Here is a 27,789-nt window from a genome sequence, read left to right on the forward strand (position 1 = left end):
CAAATAAAATACACTATCAATTATTATACATGTCTGGTTTCCTTATAACCAGCGAGACTCGATTTACCAGCTGGGGTGACGTTCTCATGAATAATTCATTAGTATCTTGCATTCTACACCAGGCAGGTAAATTCATTAGTATCTTGCATTCTACACCAGGCAGCTACTGTCTGGGGGAAGGTGTGACAGTGTTTGAAGTTGTAAACAGGTTTGTGTCAATATAAACGCTACCTCTGAAGTATACATTCCACACTATATTACCAAGGAGATATCACTCTATTGAGTGTTGAAAAGTGGGAGGCCTTCAACTGTGAAAGGGGAAGTTCAGCTGGAAAATACGTTGGTTTAAGAAAGGAGAGTCATTTGTTTGTATCAAAAGTTGCAGATTTATTGCACAATTCTCTTGCTTTTATTGTATTTTTGAAATCACTGGCATTTGATCTTTTTTTTAAATCTTAATGTGAAAGATAAATAAAAGGAAATAAAAATTGGTTGAATAAACCATTTAACTAGAGCTGCATGAAAATACAAATACCATAGTATCATAAGTTATAACATTTTTATATTCATGCCCAATTAGAGGTATTTCATTTTGATAGTAAAATCTCAAGTCACAGAGTTCCAATAATATGTCATCTCTGTATTTTGTTCAAACCCAATGAATAGATTGGCATTTTAAGATTGTATCCTTTCACATAACATAACAGGTAGATGATATTTCCACTTTTGCCTGAGGATGTGACAAATCATTAAAACAATCATCTTTAAATAAAAATATGTGTCTTCAGCTACACTGCTTTATGATTGAATGACATTTCCTTTAATATTGAAATACTAATGATGCGGATGTGACAAACATAACACAATAAAAATATTGGAATTTAATATCTAAAACTAATATGTTTCTGTTGTACATTCCGACCACTCTTATCCGGATCTTTCTATTATCCGGACGCATACTTGCCAAGATTTGTTTTTTTAATCAAGTACATGGGGGAAATGAGATTTCAATCTGCAATCAAAATTCCTAAGCTAACTCACTTTGCTTGCATACATTTTCTAATATAGTCTACCTACAACCACATTATTTTTTAATGAAAATATCTCACTCAAATTACCGAAAGAACTTAGACAGGGTAATTCTCCAGTAAATCAGGGCACAGCGCAACTATTTTATCACATTCTCTCTTTTTTTCGGGGAAAAAACAACACAGACAGCACAATCTATCATGTTTGAGCCTACAGTCAGTATAACAATGGCTGACTTTGCGAAGCTGGGATGCCCCGCTGCGATGATCCAATTTTCTAACTTATGAAACATATTCAACATGGCATTTGAGTTCTGGTATACAAATATTGTTACATCACATTGTATACCTTTTTGAAAAAAAAGCATTTCCTAATGCACATGTATGTGCAATCTCATTTGAATGAGAATGCATGATTTAGAAATCATACACCATTAATTCAAAATTGTATTTCCTCGTTCCAAGTTAATTCCTATTTGATGATGTGGCAAACATTCAATAAAAAACAATAAAATTCAGCTTTTCATATCCGACCGCAAAAAAGATGAATGTTTATTCTGTGGTCATAAGATCAAAGAACACATCAAAATAATCAAACAAACTGTACGAGTGCATGTATGTGCAGAAAACTATTTTTGTTTCCTTTTTTCCATGTATTTTCCACATATCTTTATTTCATAATTTGTAATTTTCTCTGTCGTGAAGGAGCTCCTGTTTCGAGTTATATAATGTATTTTGCATTGCATATACAGTACGTTAAGAAAGATGATGTCAAATTTCATCTCTGTGAATAAGTGCATAACAAATCATCATTCAAACTCTACCAGTCTAGGCTTGCGATTGATACAAAGTGATTATAATCTTTTATAAATTAAAAAATTAATTAATATCTTTTGTGTCGAATTTTTTGTTCAAAATATTTACCTATCTGCTTCTTCTGTTGATTCTTTTTTAACTCAAAACAAAATAACATTTGGTTTTATAGATTACCCTTTAAATTAAATAACTGATCGGAAGAGACTCTGGGGCACCTCCCCCCCCCCCCTCTTTCTATTTCTCTCTTCTATCCCTGTAAGTCTGTTTTTCATCTCTCTCTACCCCCCCCCCCCCCCCGCCCTTATTGGGCATTAATAACATTTAGCTCCTTTTATTGCATTGGTTCACTTTATCTCTTTGGTTGGATCTCATTTCATAGCCTGCGGGATCAAGGTGGTGTAATCTGCTTTCAAATTCGTCAGCCTCAAAGGCAAATCGGAAACCACTTGAATGGTATCTGAATCGCAATGCCTAGAACTATTCACACAGTGAAAAAGGTTAGAATTAAAACATAATTCCATCATAGTGAGATCATCCAGTGATATGGTGAAGTTACTTTCCTTTATTTTAAAAGTGCTTCATCATCGCCAAACATAAACTATCAACGGCAAATGGTGTTGACAGTTTATGTTCGGATCATAACCTTACATGTATTTATACGAGTTTATAAACAAGTTATTGATAATCATGCAGATTTACTGCTGAATATACAAAAGAATGATATAGTTTTACAGGCAAATATAATTCACATAATAAAAAAGGAAAACATAACTGTTTCAGTTCTCTTATTTTGCTAGTTGCTCATTAGAAAGGGGTAATTCACACATGGGAGGAATCAGGGTATTTAGAAGGATAGTATACAAATAATGAATGTTTGTGAGTGCCATGGACAGAATACTTCATGAGGTGAAATATGAAATGATCCCTTCAACGAGGCGTAGCTGAGTGGAATGGATCATTCATTTCATCTTTCTCCTAATGAAATATTCTGTCCATTGCACGAATGAAAAAAACATTCACTATTTATTTTATATGTCACCTAAAAAATATCCTTGTCATTTGACATTTACAAATTTGAATAAAAGTGCATTCAGTGCAAACGCGGTCTTTCGATTGTCGCATACACTGATTCAGCACACGCACTTCAAACACACTTGGAGCGCCGGTGGTCTCGACGCACGTGCAGTGGACAAAATCTTATGGATCCAATATTGCACAATGAATGGATCCAAACTTGCACGGATGATGACATCACTGTAAAATGGGCTGAATGATCGATATCAAACAACCAATCAAATTAAAAGGATCTACCTAGGTGTCCTATAAAGCAAGATGAAATAAATATGACGTCATGTTAGGGTTAGAATTAGATGGCCTAGACCTCTCTACTTTTTCAATTCGTCTATTGCCAACTAATCCACTCACCACATGGTCTACTTTTATTTAGTCTAATGCCATTCCGTCCATCAACATTCTGTCTAACAACCATTTGGTCCAATCATCACTTCGTCTATTCACCAATTCGCCTATAACCATTTCGTCTCATAACCAGTTAGTCTAATATCCAATCTCTCATTGGTAGTTGGATATGATCTTGATTAGATGTGAATGTATTTGACTTTATAAAAAAAAAAAGGTCTGGCCAATTATGTGCTTCCAGGGGGGAGAGGCATTTCATAATGCCACTTGTAATGTAAATCCATGACTGTAAGGAAGCTTTGCATTTGGCCTACAATTTCTGATTTTATATATTCCAATAATTCACAAAGTGATACAGAATGATCTGAACAGCTTTATAATAGGTGATACAATACGTGCACATGGTGATATGATGATTGATGATTATAAATAATCTGTCTTTGATAACTTTGTCCTATGCAGAAATTACCCCAACCATAAGGTAATGTTGAGATCTAAAAAAAGATTTTTTTTTCTTTATACACTGAATACACCAAGACAAAGAATAACCTGATCAATTACAGCTCCAATCAGAATCAACGGATATGACTGATCAATCTAAACATCCAATCTACTGGATGATGAAATATTCAGAAATCAATTTAAGCCAGACTCTTTCAACATGAAAATCCATTACTAACAAACGTTGAATATTGCTTTGATGCTGGAAATGATGACTACATCAGAGGATATAAAGCAATCAATTATTTTTTTAATGTAGAGCTAGAAACCTCAAAGGGTATGGTTTTACAGGAATTGGGTATTCTACAAGTTTATCAATATTTTGTACTATAATAGACAGGTTTACTAGCATACATGTAGATCTATCTATATTCTTTGTTTTTACAATGAATAATGAATTGAATCTGTATCAAAAACAAATGTTTCTTACTTTCTTTGGGGAAACTGAAAAGTTTGCCCAGGATATGTCTAATAGCAAAAAAGCTACATGCATACGGCCCATTAACCATAAGTAACAATGAGAAGACGGGAAAAAACTTGCTGATGTTTAAGTGGCCATCTTGTTCTCTTTGTCAGTAGCTAAGCTACGAGACGCATATATAGTCTGCCGCCCTCTATATGCATCTCGTAGCTTAGCTACTTACAAAGAGAACAAGATGGCCACGTAAACATCGGCAAGTTTTTTCCCGTCTTCTCATCATATTTTTCTCGGTGGTCACCTGAAATGTAACAAAAAAACCTGGGTTATGATTGGTAAGACTGAATAAAACACACTCGATAATTATGTTAAGATATTCAGAAGAAGAAAATGTTAAACTATATGCTATGTATTACATTGTTTTATCGGAATACTGGAACCCGCACACATCGGACACATTCCGCTATTCCGTCCGTTCTGACCCAGGCCTATCTATTTTCATAGTAATTTGTCACAGAGGGTGGCCTTCGGGTATAACTAGCAAAAGGATATCCATGTTCTGACATTGCAACACACCTTACTCATAGCATAGCCCATTGAAAGTGCTTTTATTCCTCACTGAAACCCCCCACCCCCACCTGTTATGGCCACCACATTATCTTAAGATTTCAGTAAGTTATTCTTAGAGCAAGATATCAATTGGTCATTGAAAGTGAATGAAAAGATCAGAAAAGTTTGCACGCCAATACTCGAGAGTTTAACTTACACACTTTTGCCAGAGCTCCAACGGTTATCCACAAGACAGCAATGAACGGGGTTGAAACCTCTTCAAATTCAATGGATGCGATCTTGTAAGACGTGATCTCAGTAATGTTCAATTCATCACAGTGTGTCTGACCAGGATCCTCTGATATAAATGCATCGCAGGAGGTCAACAATGTTGTTAAGAAAGCGATGACAGCGAGTAAAAGAATATCAACAGTGTTCCTCATCGTTGCAGAGTATGCAAGGTTGATCTGTCTATCAAGCACGGTCAGGTTTAATGTCTGGAGGTAGATCTGTTAGGTTATTCTTTGGACATCAAGTGCTTACATGTACACAAGGCTTGAGGGTCTAATACAATAGTACTATCCGTTCAGAGACTCTTTGGTAATTTAGAGGACAAGCATGGATGCGATAGTTGAATACTTGATGATTTCAAGGTGTGTCATTGATGCGGAGGCAGCACATTCCTAAAGCATTTAAAAGGTGGAGAAGTCATCCAGAGATGATGCCAACAAATATAGCAATTATCATCAACCAAATATTATAGGTCCCAGGAGAAAAAAGGCAATACTCACAAATATAAGAATATAAAAATCAGACAACTGTTCCCTGACAGGAGAAAACATGTTCTCAAAGAAATAACTGCAAAAGTCTTAAGGAAGCAAGTCATCCAAACCTTACTTTTTCAATAACCAAGGATGTGGTTTTTTCATGTTATGCCCTAGATCCTAATTGACAAAATGTGAAGTGCCTTTTCCAAATGCCTGAATTTCACTATTTCCATCAGAGTATTTTTTTTAACCAATAACAAAATATTAAATAACCCATAAAAATGAACTCTTTTCCTCCAACTCCACAAGTATAAATTTTCTTAAATTCCAGTTTTGGTAGAACCTGATAAACAGGTGTACCTGACAGGGTGCTACATAACTTTTTAGAAGCAGTTGCCCAGTCGGGCAAGTAAATTTTTAGAAAGTTGGAAAATACTTGCCCAAAAATCTATTTCACTTGCCCGAAAAAATCCTTGAAAAAAAAAGTTTTATCTCTTCAAAAGAAAGTTTTGCGGTTTTATAAACCATTGACCTTTTTCTCTCTTTTGACATGAACTGATCTACCTTGTTATTGCATTTCTTTTTCCAAAGTGATTTTATCTTGCCCGCCATGACTAAAATTAGGGTCAATATCATATCATCGACCCTAATTTTGGTCATTCTACTGTGAGAATTTTGCTTGTCCAATTCGGGCAAGTAGTTTTGGTCTTTACTTCAAAACACTTGCCCGACTCTAACTTTTACTTGCCCCGGGCAATCGGGCAAGTGCTTATGTAGCAACCTAACCAATAAATTTTTTTTAAGGTTCAAGATAAAATTTACAAAACAATTGAGAAACAAAATGGGCAGATACTTTCATCATTGGCAAAAATGACAGTATCTCTGTTAGGAATCAAATTAAAAGACCAATACATCTACACAATACCAATGCAGTTTCATTTATTTAGTGATCTGACCCTACAGTCGGGGTGAAGGGTTCATGGCAATGTAAATGTCAGTCAAAATTGACCATCATATCATGGTGAAATTCCCTGGGAATCCCCTCCAAATCATGCCGCAGAAGGCAGAACACAAGATGATATATGTATCTTCATTCAAGGTGTGCAAGCTGAGACTGTATGTTTAACAAATCTGAACTTTAAAATCAATTATGCTACTAAAAATTATTATGAGCCTCAATAAAACTTGGTTCTGTTTGATGTCAATAGACTCCACACATTAGTAGGAAGGGTTTCGACAAACACTGGGAAAAGTGAAGACATCTAGTGAAAAGAAACAACAATATGATTGACTAATCCTAAAAGAACATACAAATAATTCCAGACTAAGCATCACAGCATAAAATTCAGGGTATACTGTCTCTTTGTTTGGCAAATATTAGTTAGGCTGCGTTTATGCGACCTCAAGCCAGAATCATGATTTGAATCATGATTTGAATCATGATTCAAAACACAAACATGAATCACAATATCACAGAATCAGCGTTTAGACGACCTTCATTCCAATGCTGTTTCTCCTCAGATTCGGGCCAATCCAGTGCGCATCACAAGTGCGCAGTTTGACAGAGGAAGTTTTTCGCAAGTGTTTCGGCTCTCGAAAATTCTTTTGCTTCCATCAGAATTCAGTCTATACCTCATTTTGTTTACTTCTATCATAAAGGGTCCATATGCTTCTATTCATCTTGTTAGTTTATCCAAAATGGTGTTCGGAAGTGAATTTCAGCGTAGATCCAATTTGATATTGATACTGTATACTCAACAACAACTGAGATCATTGTCTGTCCAGTTAATTCATTTACTAGAACTTGAAGTTGAAGACATGACCAAAAAATGAAAAGTAGTGGACGATGCGATGACCAACACAGAACTTGAACATGACAAGAAATGAATATACAATGAGCATATAGAGCGTCTTGAGCTTGGCAAGAGTCAAACCGAAAGTAGCCCGACACAACAGTGAGGTCATATAATCATGATTGTAATCACGATATCGTTTATTCGAACATTTTCGTACGTGATTCTGCAGAAACGTCTTTCCAAACGCCCCTTTTTTCGTGTTTCATGTTTGTGATTCTAATCATGATTATATTCAATTTCGACTAAACGCAATCGTGATTCTGCAGAATCATGATTTGAATCATGATTCAAATCATGATTCTAGGGTAAAAAAGTGGCGGATAAACGCACCCTTAGTAAATAATACTTGAAAGAAAACCACAACTAACACATTTGAAAGAAACAATAAATGTCCAATCATGACCAGACTAATATTGACAGAAAACTTATACAAACAGTAGGGCCTAGATTCACTGGTTTTGATTCAAGCTTTGTTGCCCAGTGATTAACACAGGCTCAAAAGTCAGGACCTACATTGCAATTCATTTCCAGGTCTTTCATCATGTTTTTCCAGGAAGCCAATAGAACATCATATTGGTAATACCAAAATATCTGCATTTTAATCATTACATGTGATGGCAGTTTTAAACAGTTTAAAACCAAGTCAGTCAACCGTTTTTTTTAATTCCAGATTGAACATGACTTACAATTCAAGCCTACATGAAAATAGCATCTTTTTTAATCATATCTATGAATAGAATTCAATAGATATTTACTTACATATGTATGAATAGATATTTACTTACTGGTATAATAGAACAATGGAAGATAAATAGGGGTAAAAACAGCAAATAAATGTCACTGATTTATATTTCACAATAACAAACTGATCGTATATCAGAGAGCAAAAAACATGAATAATCTCTGAACAATTTTACAGCATGCATGGCTTCTATATACCAACATGCATGGATTCTACATAACAGCAAAAAGGCAACAAAAAAGGTTTTGGTATAAACAAAAACATACACCGTATTCTACATTGACTTGAGAGCAACATTTGATGAAATATGAATCATAGAAGCGATCCCATGCCCTGGTTATTGCTTCAAGAGAATATCAATTCCAATAATATCTACTGCGGACTTCAGTGGATGGATGTATTCTCTGTCATAGACGAATGTAGATGTCTGAAGATGTACAATGTACACATTCTGCATAGAACTACAATGAGATGGCATGGCCACAGTGACCCCACATTGATTTTGCTCTGTTTCCATAATGTATTAGGCAGTCTATGCTTTCTGTAATGAAGGGATATGATTATGGTTGCTCTGGGCTGGTAAGAAAGAAAAGCTTTATTTGGTTTTGTCAAGCAAAAAAGAAAGAAAAAAAAAGTATGTCCAAGGGAAATCTAATCCAAGAAAGTTTAGACCCAGAATTTAAAAAACAGCCTCCACAAATCATTTATTAGGTTAAACATAAAACATGACAGGGGTGAAAAAAGCAGTATGAACATCCCCCCCCCCAATGATTTTTATTTCATACCTGGTTTAGGCAACTTTCAAAGCTAAGAATTAGGATCATGACCAATATAGCTGGCAAACAGAATAACAGAGCAGGCCTACGTTTACTATTAAGCTCCATTATACATTGTAAAACATATAAAAAATTACAGAATACTCAAGAAAAATTGGAAGAAAATGAAAAAAAAAGATATGGTGATGTAAATTTCAAATTAAAATATGAGTTTTGCCATAGTCAATTGCCTTACAGTGAAGAATCAACTGAATAGCGAAAATCTATCAAACAGAAACATATAAAGCAATTAGAATATTCCAAAAGCTGTCTAAAATCCACAAGTACAGAACCTCAAAGATTTTCCAATGCTGATAAGATCGATGACAAGAAAGTAATCATGTCTGTGTGCCTCCACGATGAATCAATATAATGATAATAATAATAATCAAAGTATAGGCATTCATATAGCATCCACTGAAAAGGGGCACAAGCAAGCGACGATCAGAGGCAAAAGATCTCAACATAGCCGCTCACACTGGCTGAAGTGACAAGAATTACACAATCCCGGTGACCAGTTATCCTTATCAGCGCAGGAGACAAACACGAGATGCACAGAGATAGATTCTCCCGTAAATGAGACACGCGAGCATATTTCGGGTTTAGTCAGCGAATGCGACTGAAAAGCAAATTGATATATATGGCTGCATCCAATTTTCCACCTACATGATTCATGAATACTCGTCAGGATTTTAATAATACTGCAGCGATAGATACCGACCCAGTAATTCAGGTTACACAGGGGTGAAATTCGATCACGGTGGTATTCATTACCAAACAGCAGCAAGCAGCAAGGCTAAAAGTGTTTGTTGTAAGAACATAAATGTCAAGGCAGGCAGAAAACAAGCAACATTTATGATAAGTGACTTAATGACTACAAATAATCTAATATATTACAAGAGTCAACCAATCAGGTGATCCACATACACACGCGGTTTCTGCTCTCCAGTTCAGCGCTAAGGTGTCTCGGCCCAATAAATGCCTCACCTTCGCTCCATGGGATCAAAGTTATACCCCAGTCAGGTGTTAAACGATTAGTAATATGATTGGGTATTTTGGGAATACGAAAGCCAAGGAGAGGGTAAGGGTCTACATGGGGGGGGGGGGAGATCCCAGAGGCCAGAGAGAGGTGTTGGGTATTGGGAAGGACAGGGGAGGAATTAATTTGATTTGAAGGGATGAATTAAAACCCCCATTATCAAATGCTTATTAAAAATGATAACAGCCAAAAAAAGGATAACAGAGGCCCGAATAGGTAAATGGGTGTTGGAGATAAATTTTATTTAATCTGGAGGGTGAAACACAAACTCCTATATTCAGATGCCTAACGATTGAAATTCAATGTAGCAGTTCTTATTCCTGAGGGAGCGGGACGGGTAGTAATGTAGAGGTCCCATCAAATTGCAAAAACTAAAATGGTTTGAATAATTTATGACATACAACTCCTTCACAATGTGAAAAATGAATACACAATTACACATGAACATGTACTGCACACAGAACACAAAACTGTACTTTGCTTTGAAAATAAATGAATCACATTTTGTTGAAGAACGATATTAAACCAAATATATGTATAGATCTTGTAATAAATGCACAATGATGACATAAATCATATTATCGTTAAAAAAACTAATAAAGTACATTAAAATAAACAAATGAATTATCAGGGGAATGAATGAATGAATAAGTGAATGAATTAAATGAATTAACAAACTGATGAATGGATGGATGGATGAATGAATGAAAGGCTGAATAAAAAAATCAATAAATTGGAAAATGGGTGGATGTATGGGTGGATAGATAAATAAATGCAAAAAAAAAAAGACATTAACAGATGGGGGTTGCTGCAAACATGTTGGGTGTTCAACAACTTAAGGGATAGAACAATGTCAATCTGGTGCTGCTCAGTGGCTGCCAGGCCCACAATTAATTGGGCAAAATGAATTTTCAAAGGATTTTCATTTCTAATTTCAGTTTCAGCAATAAAATATGGATTTTCAATTTCATTTTTTCATACGAATAATATTATGAATTGATATAAGGATCTATGGATAAATATAGAAAAACAACAAAAGAATGTATATATGTGATTTTGGCAGGATGATCACATCAAGAAAAGTCAAAGAACTATTCAAGAAGCAACTACATGTGAAATGCAACAAATGAATGGGATTAACTTGTGAATGTCCCCGATTTTTTCTTGGGGAGGGCATAGGACTGTTGCCCCATCGACCCCTTATGTTCTGTTGATTATCTAAACAAATATTGACAAAGTTAGCAGGAAACATATAACCAACATTGGCACGACATAAAAGACACAAGGGTCACAAATAAAAAGCATACTCACTAGGTAAATATATATTCAGATTTCACTCAAGATAGTGAATATATCTGTTCTTCAATTAAGAATAATGAATTACAGTTAAGGTTGCAGAGTCCAACCAGCTCCCCCCCCCCCTGCCTAGATGCTTTAAATGAATGGCCCTTCTGTTTATTATTGTGACTGTGAGAAGGAAAATGAGACAGACAAGGGCTGTCTGCACCATCCCAAGTTTTTAAATTAGCGCGCTATTTCGTAGGATTAATCTCGAGATTGCAATCCCAAGTCAACTTGGGATTATTTGCAAAATAGCCCGCTATTTTATGAATTATCGCGCTAATTCGTAGGTGCAGACGCACTCGGGATTATTTATTCACGGCGTCAGACCATAATGCATCGATGCCTCGCTCGAGCAGGAATCACTCTTCTTGCGATGGTGGAGACAGGGTTTCTTGAATCTCGAGATTAATCGCGAAGAGGGCCGATCGGGCTAAAATCTCGAGATTGAGCAAACCCGGGATGGTGCAGCACCGCCTACAGAGAGAAGAATTGAAAACAGCATGCTTCTTGTAACCATGCACCTATTGGGATTCAGAGGCATGAAAATAAAATCACCATGAAAATTCCAACGAGCAAAATGTAATCTGCTTATATCCACAGGAGCAAAAACGATGTACTATAATATATACTGGCAACAATCCTGTTTGGTCTGAATGAATCTGGGGTTAAATCCTTGCTCAATCCCGAGAATTGAACTATTGAATACAATACAATACAATACAATATAAGTATTTATATAGCGCTCTTCACAATGATTGTATCACAGCGCTTTACAAAATGAGCAAAATCAAAATTGTGAAAACAAATTAATAAATGTTGAGTGAATCCTGAGTTATCAAATCCATGAAAACTTCTTTTAAAAACCCCAAGACATTCACCACCTGGTTAAATTGGATGGGGTAGTTCTATAGAACCATTCCATAAACAATGCAGCGCATTTAATATTTTGCTAGAAGCAGTCAGAATGGTTAAATCATAATATTTCATTATTTTCAAACATTCAATATTTTTTAAAACTAGCATCCACTCAAAAATAACAAAAGGAATATTACACAAGCTCATACAAATTATTTTTTATGCCAGGCAAACAATGCGAGACTATACTTGATCAGTTTCATATCTTTGGGCTCCCTTTAGAAACCAAAGACTATCTTCTCCCTAATGGAAAGACTATCTTTAAAGAACAAATCCATCCTGTTATCAAAAGTCATGTTCATCTCTACAACAAGTTCATTTGAATAAAAAGGGGAAATCAAATAATCATCAAAATCGGAAGTAAAACAAAAAAGGGATAAATATTTAACATTCTAAACATTCTGCTTTTTCATTTTAATGCACAACACAGCTCATATGTTAACAACGAGAGACACAAACTATTTCTATTGTATTCTATATATGAATATATGAAATACTTTAATTTAAGATATGAACATGAAGAAGTTCTGGATTGATTCACCCTTTTCCCCCAATTATTAGTAAACAGAAATTTTCACAACACTGTGTGCTGTTCAATTAAACTGCTAATGAACTGACTGGTGACCCTTCTCTGTGCTTAACGGTAGATGAATCATACATGCACGTACCTCACTTAGCACCAAAGAACATATTCCAGTCGTGCATTAAGTTATGCATTACTTTACAAAGAGCTTTCTGAAACACTTTAGAGCTTTAAGAAATTAAATCAGAGTTTCCTGAAACTTTTGATTAGCTACTCTTATAATCTTGCACAAAACTTTATTTCATAATGGACTTCATCTTTAATTTGATTTATTCATGCCCCATTTCAACCTTTCACATTGTCAAATACATTACTTATGTACAATTCATAAAGTGACCTAATTTTTTTTATTCATCAAAACATTTCCTCATTTCGGAAGGATGATGTAGCAGTATACCGTTTCCTGCTTCCTGTGTATATGCACACTACAGCAGGATCTGATCAGGGAAGTGGGAGTTTGATTCACTGATCTTGGCCCCGTTGCATAGAAGTTACTCTTATGGTAACTTTGCCATCTAATGGTAACTACCAACCATGGTAATACTGATCAACAGCCAATCAAAACCAAGGATTCCATACAAGTTGGGTGGCAAAGTTACCAAAATGGTAACTTTTATGCAACGGGGCCCTGATCTTGGAGGTATGGTATTACACTTTAGCGCAAAGGTTGTTGTCTTCATCAGAATGACATGGTTGTGCATTCACACCGACCTTAAGCAGACCCTTTTGGGGAAAGTTCTCAAAAGTTGGTTTCAAACTGCCTCAATCAAAAGAATCCCTCTTAAATTACAAAGAACTTCTTCAGGCTAAAAAATGCCTGATTATTATTCCGGCATTAACACCGCCCTGAAACATACGTTTAAGTTCTTGAAATTTTGAGCATGTGCAGTATGGTCTGATAAGCAGGCAAGGCACGAGATTCAAAATTGCTAGCTCAGCAGCCATCCACGACGCCCACGTCCAATTTCACGCTGGGCTAAGAAAGTCCCTGTAATTTGCTTTCACACTGCCAAAATACCTGGTACCTTGGAAAAATCCCCGCGAAAGTTTTTTTTATACACCTGTAATTTTGACTAGTACTTATGACTTAGCAGGAATTTTCTTTCGGGGGTATTAATACTAAAAAATTACTTTCACACTTCCAAAATTACCTGGTATTTTCTGATCGGGGTAGATCAGGGCAAACATCCCGATCAAAAAATACCTGGAACTGTCGAACTTCGAGGTAGTTAGATACTACCTAAAATTATGAGCATGTGTAGTGTGGTCTGATTAGCAGGCGAGATGTGTGATTCAAAATCGACCACACTGCCCACGCCAAACTACTCGCTAGATTGAGAAGGTTCTTGTGATTTGCTTTCAAACTGCAAGAATACCAGCAACCTCCTAAAAATCCCTGTGAAAGTTCTCATAATTTTGACAAGTACCTACTTTTAAGTGGGTGTTATCTTTTGGGAATATCATGAGCAATATGATTTTACACTGCCAAAAACACCTGGTATTGTCAAACTTTGAGTCGGTCTGAATATACCTACATGTAAGGTGGATCGGCTAAAGAGAGCTTCTGTTTGCATCTCTTCTTCATCAGACTGAAGGCAGACGAAGTTTGAACTCTGACCTCATTTTATCCTGGTGGAGATGCACCAGGGATGTGAGAGGGGGATCTAATGTACTGTAAAGCATTTGTTAAACTACGTAAGACCAGGGACCTGAGAGCCCTCTCACGTCCCTGGTAAGACCAATCATATTAATGGAACACTTTGCATGCAGTTAGTGATTAAAGCTGATGAGTGCTACACTACAGTACTAAATTATGTAAATTTAGAATGAGATGTGTTCACCTCATTGAAAGAATGTCTCCTCCGCCAAATGCAAATTTTATATCATTACAAAGGTAAGAATTCGCTATGTTGTTCACGGCATTCAGAAAATATAAAGGAATCGTTTGAACAGCACTCAAGTATATTTTTCCCTTGAGGATGCTATGATCATAAATCAAACCACACATATCTCTTTCACTTGTTGACATGAGTAATAATATTTCTTGATATATAATGCAATATGGTTTGGTATTAACTACACAAGGAGTTTTCAATATAGCAAAAGTGTATGGAAGGTCTAAGTGATGACATACAGAATAATTAATGAACTTGTCTATGACCCCACTCCATGTATTTCAATCAACCCTAATCAAGAGGCCTTGGTAATTCATCAACTGATTGAAAGAAAGTCTGGGGCTAGTCTGACTGTGTGTCGAGTGAGAAGACATATTCTCCTATGATCAATATCTCCAAGTTTCATGGCGCTGGGAAGCGAATCAGCGAAACCTACGTGTATGCTTGACCAATTTTTTTCAGACCAAAATCACCTTCATTTTGGAGTGAAAAGCTTTTTTTTTTTTCGCTTGTCATTTTTTTTTTCTGACCAAAATCACCTTTATTCAGCACCCCCTATTTCAAATTGTTCCCAGGGCCCTACCAAGTTATACATATTCTGTAAGTGACCAGGTTTATCAACTTTCCTAAATATGTTTTAAAATATTACACTTCGCAGCAGTCTGTATTGCACCATTTTAACCAGGGAAAAGTAGTCCCATAAGGCCAACATTGTGGCTGTACACTGGCCAACATATTTTCTTTCAAAAACTGGAAATGGGTATAGGTGATCAAAGTTCAAAAAGAGTTGCAAAACAGAATTCATGTTCTTTAAAAAATCTGTGTTTATCTACTCATTGTCCTGGCAGCCTATGGACGGATGCATTTGTCAGTAAAAAAAATTATCCCCTTTGAGGTAAATTACATGGAAAGTTTTCACAATTTACACCCTATTTTACGTCAAAACAAGGACAGAATGCTACTTTAAAACACTCCTACTTTCAAAAATGTAAAATGGACCCTTTCTCAATTCTGAAATTGGATATAAGAAAATAAAAGAAAAGAAAAGAAATAAATGAGGACGGATTGTACACACTTAAGCAAATAAACAACCAGCTATATCTAGATCAATCATATTTCCCTAGACTGTATAAATCAACCACTTAAAATGTAATAGATACATATACAGAATAAATTACATACACATTGGTAATGAAATACAAGATGTGGATTACAAGACAATACAATATGGAAATACACCTGTTATATATATATGCAGTCACTAATTGAAATATCCTTGATTAGCACATGGGGCACATTACTAGTTCAGTATTAGGCCTGTCCTCATCAGCCCAAGTTAGTTGCCTATTTCTGATCATGCCAATTTTTTTATCAACCCAATCAGAATACTCTTGAGATTATTTTAAAGTAAAGACACAATTTAGTAATCTATTTTTGCATATCCACCTTCATCTTGACAATACATTCCCTACATTAGGATATTTTGTGAAATAAAACCCTACCTTATCTACGGCAGTCAATCATCAAGCTAACTTGCAAACTGTGAAAATGGATTTTAGATCTGTATGATTAGGTGCCATACTATTGAACGTTACATTCAAACATGGAGTCAAAAGGTGGTTTCAGACCGCCTCGAAGTTCGTCAGTTCCAGGTATTTTCTGATCGGGAAATTTACCCCGATCAGAAAATACCAGGTAATATTGGCAATGTGAAAGCAAATTACGCGTAATCTCCCCGAAATAAAATATCCACTAAATAGTAGGTACTTGTCAAAATTACGAGAACTTTCCCAGGGATTTTTCCAAGGTCGCAGGTATTTTGGCAATATGAAAGCAATTTACAGGAACTTTTAGCCCAACGTGTAGTTGGGCGCGGGCGCCGTGGGTGGCTGCTGAGCTAGTGATTTTGAATCTCGCGCCTTGCCTGCTTATCAGACCATACTGCGCATGCTTGTAACTTCAGGAACTTTTCCCGAAGGGTATGTTTCGGGGCGTTGTGAATGCAGGAATAATTAATGGGTATTTTTTAGCCTAAAACAGTTCTCGTAATTTAACAGGGATTCTTTTGATCGGGGCGGTTTGAAACCACCTAAATGTGCTACACGATCTGCAGTACAAGGTCACATTTCAAGCGAGATATCTTCTTGGGCTAATGAAAATGGGATTTCTTCATCTAATCTAAGCCGTATCAAAGATTAATCAGGCTAGAGTGGCTGTGTTTTGGTGATGAACGATACTGACCTGGGAATGTTGATTGATTACATGCACAAGTGATCCACAGCGATGCATAGATACACCTCATTCAACATGCCAACATGTACTTTCAATTTCTTTCATCGAGGCCTACTGAAGGTACATCTGATGATATGGTGAGTAGGTGTAATTGATTAATGCTTCATACGGCGCCAACACTCTACTTCGTCACCATTTACAGACAAATTATGTGATATTAAGTTACTTTAATATTTAAACTGTTATGATAAACCTGTTGCTCATTTTGGTCATTTGGCCATAAAGTAATGCTTGTATTCTTTTGTCAGGGCCTGATAGCGACCCTCTTCCATTTGTTGCTGCAGAGTATACAGAATTTCTGGGAGATATGTCATCCCCGTAGATCACTATCAGATTGGAAGTACTGTAAATAACATACTGCCTCACTCTCTTGGGGATAATTATTCTTGTTGCAGACGCTAACAATTCTGATCATTAACACTAATGTCTGTGACAATAGGCCTATGTAGAAATTGACCACTTAATGAGTGATAAATTCAAATTTTGCCAAATGAAGCAGCTGAGGGAGTAGGATTTGAACAGTTCCACAAAAGCGTACATGTATGGTTTAATGAGCATATTTCCAGCCCAGGGCGGCAGGCCTGATTTCATATTACTGTTCTATGTTGGAGAGTAGATAGGTACATGTAGACAACAAACAATTCAAAATAGCTTTTATTGTGCTGGAATATTCAAGTACCTAGTACCTTCATAAAAACATACAGGGATAGAGCTCTCTCTCTTTCTCTCTCTGTCTGTTGCCTGTCTTTCAAATTCTCTCTCTAATCCACCTCAGTGATTAAGAACCTTGAGAATTACAAATCTGAACTAAAACCTATCTTCTTCTTTTTTCAGCAGCTGTGTGAATAATGCATTGTGAAAGCCAGCACATTCGAACGTGTACAGTTGAATGGTGCTGTATACAAATGATGTTCATCATTATTTAGCATGAGTCACTGTATTTGAATTTTATTGAATTCGCTGTATCTCATAGCCTTACCCACTACATACACAGATTAAGTCACGCACACCACACAGGATGGAAAGATAAGAAAATGCAGTGCTTACACAATTTATAGGAAGACATGGCATCTACTTAATACAAGCTGGAAAGCCAAAGAGTTTGTAAGTGTTTAACGTTCTCTTTAATATCAGAAATAACAAGCTAGTGAATTGTAACTGTAAACAGGTGAATTCATGAACAGCACGATTTGGCTTCAAGTATTTGAGTAAAACTTGATTGTATAATTTTAATTTGAGGTGTACCTGCAGAGCAGTCATTTATGTTCGGAATGGCATCCTCTCTAGGAGTTTGGGAAAAAGCTAAAGGGTTCATAAACAGAAACGTTTTTTTTTTTTTTTTAATAGAAAAGTCCTTCTTCTATAATTTAGAAAGACATTTATTTGAAAAAAAATTATTTCCCTTCATAGCTCACAAACATGGTCTGTTAGAATGAATGACCGATACATCTCTCAACTTGACAACCCAGCATAGACAGAACAGAAAGCCTACATGTATAGTGTTCCCAAACTGTTTCCATGTTGTAGGAACAGAATCTTGATTCTTTGGAGTTTGAATACATATCAAAGGATAATTTCATTGCTATAGGCCTTAAAAGTTTTTTTAAACAAACAATTTACTGAATTGCTAAACATCTCTGACCCCAACTAATTGAGGTGCTTCTTTCAAAAGGCTTTAATTGATTGATTATTCAATATCTAATTTTTGTTTCCTTTATTCCTAAATGAACAACACCAAAAGCTAAACAGAGCAGATTAACAGTTCACTTAGCTCGAAATAAGTCCCGCTGAAATATTGATTTTATTGTCTGAGTAGTCAATGTGCTGTAAAATGCTGACAAACAAACGTGTTATTGATCATCATCCAGACTTCCACCTTATTCTTCTGATTGAATTTCTAATTCCCTTTCTGACAATGTTATTCTTGTTTACATGGATCAAATAGATAATTTAATTTTATCAACATATTATTTCAAGGAGGCCTAATTTAGATTATGAACTTGTTAGTATCCCCCCCCCCCCCCTTCTCACTCACACTGATGCACATGGTGTTTACTTGCACTCACTTTTCACACACTCGATACTTGGTGAAGACTAAACTTAGTGAAGTTGGAGTAGAGTAAAAAGTAATAAATGATGTTGGTTATAGTGGAACTTACGGACTTTAGCGGCAGCAGCAACCAAGATCCAGAAACTAAGAACCAGGGGTGTGACCACCTCCAGGAAATTGACTGACAATATTTCATACGATTCTGGTTCCTCATTTGATTCATTATAGTCTGCACTATGGTGAGCCACGAACTCCTCACACCCTTCTTCGATGATATCTCCGCCCGGTCCAACGGCCCAGGCCGCTGGCAGGAGGGCGATGGTGAGCAGCAGGGCAATCACTTTCCCTCTTTGCAACAAGCTAAAACGATCCATCTTCAAATGAATTGAGAGACAGACGAAGAATGGCGAAGATGTGTGGACGCTTCTGTCACAACTTTCCCTGTATCGTTGATCTGTAATAATGCGAGCTAGTTTTGCTTGCAATTAATGAGTTGGTTTCGAAACTGCATCTTCCCCACTTTGCAACCCGGAACTAGGGATGAAAATTACCAAACTGTGCATAACATGATCATCGCGCAAGCTCGCACCCATTGCATCCGGTCCACTGCACAGCTGAGCTGCTAGCTGGGCATGGCTTATCAGCAGAGCAAGCTCTCTTCCCTTCATTAATGTTGCATAACAATTCATGGATTTCAATTTATTTGATATGTTCGACTGAGGAGTATATCGGCCGAACCATTTCAGAAAACTGTTCCATTCAGAGTGACATTTTTTTCTTTTTAGAAAAAGGGCACTCACTCGGGGTCACGGATCCAGGGGCGAGGGTCACTCCGATTCTAGTACTACTCCCTCCCCAAATAATAAATCCGCCAATGGGGCGATTCAATTTTGTGAGCAGCCCAAATGTATGATGAATAGAATTATGACGGTCCACTTTTTGAAAATTTAGTGTTCCACTCGGGGGGGGGGGGGGCGGTGCTGTGTGAGAGTAGAGGGACAACCAGCCCTCTATAGGAGTTTTCAAGTAGTGAAGAAGAAAAAGAGCAAGAAAAGAAAAGAAAAGGGAAAGAATGTCAAAAGAGAGGCTATCATCTTGCTCCCCCTCCCCTAAATACTGTCGCACCGTCTTTGATTTATTTGCATCAAATTTCATTCAGTTGGTATCTGCCACAAATCCATTAAAAAATAATTGTAATTGCGAGTAAATTGATTTTCTTATTCTTCGTGTCTTATTCGTTTTGTACTGAACCCTGCTTCCCCAAAAATGACCCACAAAAGACCACAATAGCATGTCTTTCTTCAAGTTATTGTTTTATTTTTAACCAACCCTGTATTTTCACGATTTTAAGAACTCTTTACTGACTTTTATAAGAATTGTGCACAGGAAAAGAAAAACCACCTCAAATTTTTGTCAGCTTTAAGTACATGCACAAACCCTTTTTCAAATTATAAATTCTCCTTTTTCTTTTACTTATTTTTCCTTTTTTTCTTTTTCCTTCTTCTTCTCCTTTCTTCTTCTTCTTTTTCTCATCATCTTCTTCTTCTTCTCCTCCTTCTTCTTCTTAATTCTTCTTCTTTTCTTCTTCTCTTCTTTTTCTTCAGTTCTTCTTCTTCTCCTTATTTTTCTTTCCATCCTTCCTGCACTTTTTGGACTAATAACATTGATAGGGACCCAATATTGATGATTTGATGAATTAAGAATAGAAAGTTTTAATGTTTTTAACGAAATCACAATCGACAATACTGCCATTTTAGGTTTTACAACACCAAAAAGTAAAGTTTGTCAATTCCATTTACGAAAAGTGATACACCAGGCTGCAAATAATAATTTGAACAGAATGGAAAAACAAAGTTATGTCACGCATGTTTATTTTTTTCGGTGAAAGTTTAGCTAATACTTTAATGGACGACCCCCCTGTTTTAATGTCTCCTCCAACCAAGTTCAACCCCCCGCGACCTCTCTCTCTCTCTGATTCAGATGTTGTTGCTGTTGTTTGTATTAGGTGTACCAACAAGCTTGTATTATGATTTCATGTGTATGTTCCAGTAGATATATTTTTATATAATTATTAACAAGTTAAAAGGCATTGTTATAAGCTACTGATGGTGCTGTATGGATTAGGAGAAAGTAAAATGTCGTAGAATAATTTAGATGATTTGGGAACCGGAGCTGAAATCTGTGTCTTTAATTCCCTTCTGCCAATACAGTCTCCAGACTCAATTAAAAAAATATATGATGATATATTTCTTGCAAGAAGCCATTTCACCACAGCATCAAGTTTGATTGTTGTTTGCTTTTCATTGTAGACCATTTTTTGGATAATCAATTGTGTGAACCTTTCCAATCTGCATATAGGAAATGTCATGGGGTAGAAATTGCTTTGGTTCGTGTATCAAATGATATTCTTTGTGCTGTTGATGACAAGAAGGCTGTTTTCCTCCTTCTGCTTGATCTTTATTCAGCATTTGATACTGTTGACCATGACTTGCTTTTGGATCGTTTGAAATATTGTGGTATAGGAGGAGTTGTACTTAATTGGTTTTCATCTTATCTTCATGAAAGATCACAGGTTGTCAATTAAGATTGGTGAAAATATGTCATCTCCTGTTAAACTTCCTTTCGGCGTGCCCCAATGTTCAGTCCTCGGGCCGTTGTTTTTTTCCCTCTGTCCTCTGGCAAAAAATGCGCATAAACATAAATATTCATAATTAGGTATGCGGATGATACACAGTTGTATGTTTCGTTTGATCCAACTGACCCTGCTAGTGAGTTGTCTGCCAGGCTTCGTTTACAAAATACAATAGATGATATGCGGTCATGGATGCTAAATAATAAGTTGAAATTAAATGAAAGTAAAACAGAGTTGTTGATTATTAGTTCTAAATCACAAAGTCATTTGATTAAGGACCGCACTATACAGGTTGGGGACTCCTTGATTAAAGCCTTGTCATCAGTTCAAAATATGAACACATTTCACCAATTCTCCAATAGTTACATTGGTTGCCAATCCGTAAGCGTATATAATTTAAAATACTTCTTCTCACTTGGAAAGTGTTAAATGGTTTGGCACCAACATATATACAAGACCTTGTCATGCCTGATACACCAGCTCGTATCCTAAGATCATCACACGAGCAACTACTTAAGGACGTTCCACAGTTATGTTTGTGCGCATTATGATCTGCGCATAGTTTACACTCTGCGCGCTGACGTCACAATGGATGAACAAGTGATTAATTAGCTGCGGGTATGAGCTGATTTTTCTCATCTCCTGCACTTTAACTGCAGATCCGATGCGTTATTTCATGAAGCTAAAATATTGAATTATTCCATGGACCATTCAAATAAAAATTCTACAATTTCAAAATACTTTACTCTGCATTGCTGCCAAGAATCACGGATATTACCCCGAGTTTGAATAAATGGTAGAGTGATTTTGATTTTTTCTTCACATAGATACAAAGCATTCGGCGCATTTTTGGTGTTTTAAAAAGCACATTTGCTCTAATAAAAATGCTGATAGTTTAAAAACAAGCACATGAACCCCTATTTTTCAATGTTTGTACCTCTTAGGTATACCTTCCTCTACAACTCTGCAAATTTTGGTGAAAATGACATGGATTTTGAATAAAGTGCAGCATTTATTGTACGTTTGTAGTTTGTTACTGAAATTTTACATTTTTCAGATTGGGATTTTGTTATCGTTTACGCCTTTTTTAAGAACTGACAGAGCTGTTAAACTTAAAATTGCAAACAAATAGCACTATAAATAGATTATCCATTCTAACGATACAATTATTAACTCTCTTGCGAAATTTGATGACTTTTTCATGTATTTTGACTGAGTAATAGAGGTTTAAACTCATTGTAGTAATCTTGGGCGGTCTAAAAATTCCAAATTCTTTTGAATGCGCAATTTATAAGAACATCAATTTGGGTGAACTTTGAAGCACTATAGCAAAAAATCAAGCACATGGACCTATGTCAATTTTTGCATATTTCGAATATTAAGGTTCTAAAGTATCTATGTGCAAAGTTTGGTGAAAATGACATGGATTTCACTTTAACTGTGGAACGTCCTTAAGACTCCCAAGACACGTGTAGCATATGGTGCGCGAGCTTTCTCTGCCTCAGCACCTTCTCTCTGGAATAATTTGCCGTTATATTTAAGAATGATACCATCACTGGAGACCTTCAAATCTAAACTGAAGTCTTATCTTTTCTAACAGTATTAGTTATTGGCACTTTGACACTCATCCAAACTTTCTTTCTTTCTTTCTTTCTTGTGCGCCTCGGAATAGAATATTTCTAGATAGATGGCGCTATATAAATGCCTATTATTATTATTATTATTTTAAAACAAGGGTTCAAAAAGTTGGTTATCTACAGAACAAATATTTGACATATTGAGTCCAGTGGGCGCTTGGTATGGGGCAATGGGGTATGCACTTATTGCCACTTTCCATTTATGTAAAAATAAATAAATGAATAAATAAATAAAACGAATCAAATTACATGAAATTTCATTTACTCGGGCTGTATTGAGGGAGAAAGTAATCAGCGTTCACAGATAATTATTAGCAAAAAGTTTTCGAATAATTTTTTTTTAAAGATTTGGTCATAATGATGCAAATAAAAATCATGTTTAGATTATTTTTAATGCATAATGTTGATCACGATAACAGCCAATTCGATTTTGGTGTCGTTTGTATGGTGATTTCGAACGAAGGGGAGGGGGGGGGCTCAAGTAAGCCTAACGAAGAAGAATTTATGCAATGATATAGCAAGCAACCCACGTGGCTAATAATTAGTCTAATTGTATATAACCCTGGTGAAAATGGATTCGTCCTTTTTTGGAAGCAACCCCACCCCCCTCTTCCAGTTATTGTTGATATGGCTATATACTAAAAGCTTAATCTGAAGTCGGATTGAATATCTAGGGCGTTTTCATGACTGATATACGATAAAAGACAACAGATTCTTTGCTCAAAAGCATAATTATTTGAAGTGCTCATGATCAAATCCAGACTTTCATGTGTGTGTGTGTTTGGTCCGCGTCCCTAGACCAATAAGCCATATCATCACCAAAATGATGGAGTTGCCCTCCCCCATATAAAAAAATGTTTTTTTTTTTTTAGCTAAACAAAAGCAGAGTGCCGTTATATCTATTATGAATTTCCACCATCGATTTCTCCAATAAATGAATAAGTAAATTAATTGATTAAATGAATAATCAAATAAATGAATAGATAAAATATTTAAAAAATAAAGGATCACTAAATTTCAATCTTCATGATCTCTGGGGATAATTATAAGAAATTAATGAATAAAACCCTTTAATTGGTGTTTAGACCTTTGTATCAATAAAGAAAAATAATTTAGGAGCCTTGAAAAGAACATTGGCTTATTTATTTTCTAATAAATTATTTATTTGATTTCAAGAAGAAAAAAAGGCTTAAAATATGATGTACAAGAAGACTTAGTCCTGTTTAACTGTAGGACCAGCTTGTACAGGACTATCGGTTACGGACTAGTCCATTGAAGAAAAAAAAAGATAAAATAAAATAAAACCAGGATACAGAAAGTGAGCCAATGTCAGAGCAGTTGGCGGAAATTTGCCCACTCCAGTGTAAAAAGATACGTTCATTTTGATTATAACGTTTTAAACAGGAGATGGCGCTATATCACTTATTCGAAACTATTACTATACGTTATACATTTATATGAGCAAAGACCTCGCTATAATGTTTTAAACACAAGATGGCGCTATATCACTAATTCGAAATTATTACTATACGTAGTACATTATATGAGCAAAGACCTCACTATAATGTTTTAAACACAAGATGGCGCTATATCACTTATTCGAAACTATTAGAGGGGTACTACAGGCTGAAAATAATATGATTTGAACAGTTTAGCACTTTATACCCTATTTTTATGAAAGTGCTCTGTATATTACTGATATGAATATGTGTTTATTAAAATATATGAAAAAGTAATATACAGCAAGTATGAAAAATATACTATGATAACAAAAATATAATACTGTAAAATGAAATATGTATGCTATTCTGAATCTCTTTCTAATAGATACAGTGTGAAAAATAGCATTTTTGCGAAAATCGGTTTCAGTGAGCTTTACAAAAGTGGGCAGTGTTCACTTACGCGTTATAATTTGGCAATAACTACACTATAATATGATGCAAAAGAAAAGGTCGAAGGCTAACAATATATGTATGTAAAAAAAAATCCCAAGGTTATTTTTTTTTCTAAGACTTTTTTCCCCCAAAATATTCCCTTGTTTTATTGATAGGGCCCTGTATTGTACATAACTTCCTCATAATTATTTTGATTCTAAATTATTTTGTAAATGCAAAAACGTTTTTGATTCAAGTTAATTCTTGAATTAAACATGATTATGTAATTATGTATTACCCTTTTCATTAAAAAAAATGTAAATGTAGTTTTGTTATGTGTATTGTACCGTAGACTATGTTTATTTGCATGTATATAAAGAATTGAGATAAATGCAAACAACTGGTGACAACTCTCTTGTAAATGATAAACAGTGAAATAAATGAAAATGAGAGAATAATAGATGCGTAGCTTCACTCAATGTCTTCAGAGCTGTCATTCTGAATGAGAGCTCTCAGGGTCAGATTTTGATTATTGAGATTTCTATTTTGATAGATGGAAATTGTTGAACTCTGAATAATTATTGTTATGTATGATTTTTTTTAAATATATTTTTCTATTTTGTATTTATTTGACAAGACGTAGTAGTAATAAAATATCACTAAAAAGAATGGAAGTTTAAAAGTGCCACCCAGATTTTCAGATGATAATCTCGCCATGTCTACATCTCTTAGGTTATAAGATGGGATGCGAGATTTTGGATCTCGTCATGTCTACATCCCGTTTGAGATGTAGAAATGAAAATAATATTATCTGAATATCTGGGTGGCTTTGAAAAAGGGAATTGCTTTTACTCTTGTCAGGCCTGGCTGTAATGTTTTAAACAAGAGATGGCGCTATGCCACATCTTTGTTCCAGAAGTGGATAGTTGATCAGGACTGGAAGTTAGTACGCAGGTAGAAAACATTAAGGGAGTAAGTATTGATAATATATATTTCAATAATTATAATTACTGCAATAGTGCCCTCCCCGAGGAAATAGCTCTAATTGTATCATTAGACATAGGCATATTTAATCTAAACTTATTCTAAACGTCCAATCCATTACGAATTGGAAGTATAATAGCTAGTGAATGGCAACATTTCAAAGAACAATGGAGAAACAAAAGCTCTTATTCTATGGCCATAGGACGGGGATGATGTGGTTTGGTGGTGGGGGGGGGATGACATTTACCAAATCACGGTCTCAATTTCTAAATTTATTTGCATCTTCAAAACCTTTGTAGGAATCGGCAAATCATTAACTCATCATTGTGAGTCATAGATAAAATTATAACAATAATAGTATTATTAATAAAGATTGGTTATCGCTATTTTTTAAATAATATTTGGATATAGACAAAAGAACGACAAATACAACAACCCTGCTTTTTATCTTTCACCAGATAAAAAAAAATTGCACGTTCTGCCCTTTATGGAAATTGACAAATCACTTTGAGCTTTGTCCTATAAATCTTTTTATTTTAAGTAAAACAGATATGGGATTTTTCTTCTGTAGATAATGTCTTTTGATTATTAAGCAGAAGTATACCCTGAACCTTCTCACGTTAGATAATTTCAACTGAGGCAGAAATGATAATCGTCGATGAGGAAAACACATTAATTATCTTAAAATTAAGTTAGATGGCCATAAGAACGTTAAACGGGTATCCTAAACCACATTGATTGGCAAATTCTTTGTACCGGTTGAATGATTTTTATTATTCTAGGTAATGATTCATTATTCTTAAGTTGAGAAGGTATATAATATACTCATACAACTTTATTTCTTTTGTACCGCAAAGTAAATGAATAGGTAGAGACATGAGTAACTGTTTGCCCGGACTTTGGCAATCCATCTTATCCCATCTATCCGAAAAAGAGGTCTAGCGCCATCTCTTGTTATAAACATTATAATCGAATTTAGATGCGTAGAAGTCAACGCGGTATCTAAAATGTAGTCTAGCGCCATCTCTTGTTCAAAACATTACACATTACAGTCACTATTTGATGATGGTAAATTGCCAATTCGTCCACTGCGAACTCGTCCATTCACCGCATGGTCTACCTTCATTTCGTCTAATGCCATTCCGTCCATCAATAGTTTGTTTTACAACCATTTGGTCCAATCACCAGTTCGTCTATGACCATTTCGTCTCATAACCAGCTGGTCTAATATTCGTTTTATTTTCATTCATTTTGTCCAATTAACACTTAGTCTAATTAGACCAAATGGTATATGGATCAATGGCTATTGGACCAACTGGTTATTTAGACGAAACGGTGAGTGGACGAAATGGCAATTAGACCATGTGGATATTGGACGAACTGATGGTAGACCAAATGATATTAGACGAGTTGGAAATTGGACGAATTGGCATTGGACCAAATGAAAATAAACCTTGATAATGGCGGCTGAGCGCTGAGGTGCTGAGACCAAAAGATATAATTGTATACAGTATAATGATTACATCATAATGCTTTTAAAAATTATATGTAGTATATCTGGTTTTACAAGAAGGCTTAAAAATATGCAATGCTATTTTTTTTCAGATTAAAAACTTGATTTATATGATTTCCT

General features: G+C 35.5%; 1 protein-coding gene across 6 annotated transcripts in view; it reads right to left on the reverse strand.

Annotated features, from left to right (window-relative positions):
- The window catches only part of LOC129253937 (probable Na(+)/H(+) antiporter nhx-9), a 54,542-nt gene extending 34,917 nt beyond the window's left edge, over positions 1-19,625 (reverse strand). For 2 of the 6 annotated variants that reach the window (XR_010292663.1, XM_064095204.1), the window contains exon 1: positions 19,139-19,592. Coding sequence is in view for 4 of the 6 variants with exons in the window: in XM_064095204.1 (XP_063951274.1) it covers positions 19,139-19,403 (265 nt within the window). In the remaining 2 variants the exon portion in view is untranslated. Of the gene's footprint in view, positions 1-4,948; positions 7,959-19,138 lie in introns of those variants that run through there. The other 4 variants (XM_054892378.2, XM_054892377.2, XR_010292664.1 and 1 more) reach the window with 3 other exon arrangements.
- Positions 19,626-27,789: the final 8,164 nt, after the last annotated feature.

The sequence above is a fragment of the Lytechinus pictus genome, chromosome 2 (assembly GCF_037042905.1).
Source record: "Lytechinus pictus isolate F3 Inbred chromosome 2, Lp3.0, whole genome shotgun sequence".
In the NCBI taxonomy this organism is placed as follows: domain Eukaryota; kingdom Metazoa; phylum Echinodermata; class Echinoidea; order Temnopleuroida; family Toxopneustidae; genus Lytechinus; species Lytechinus pictus.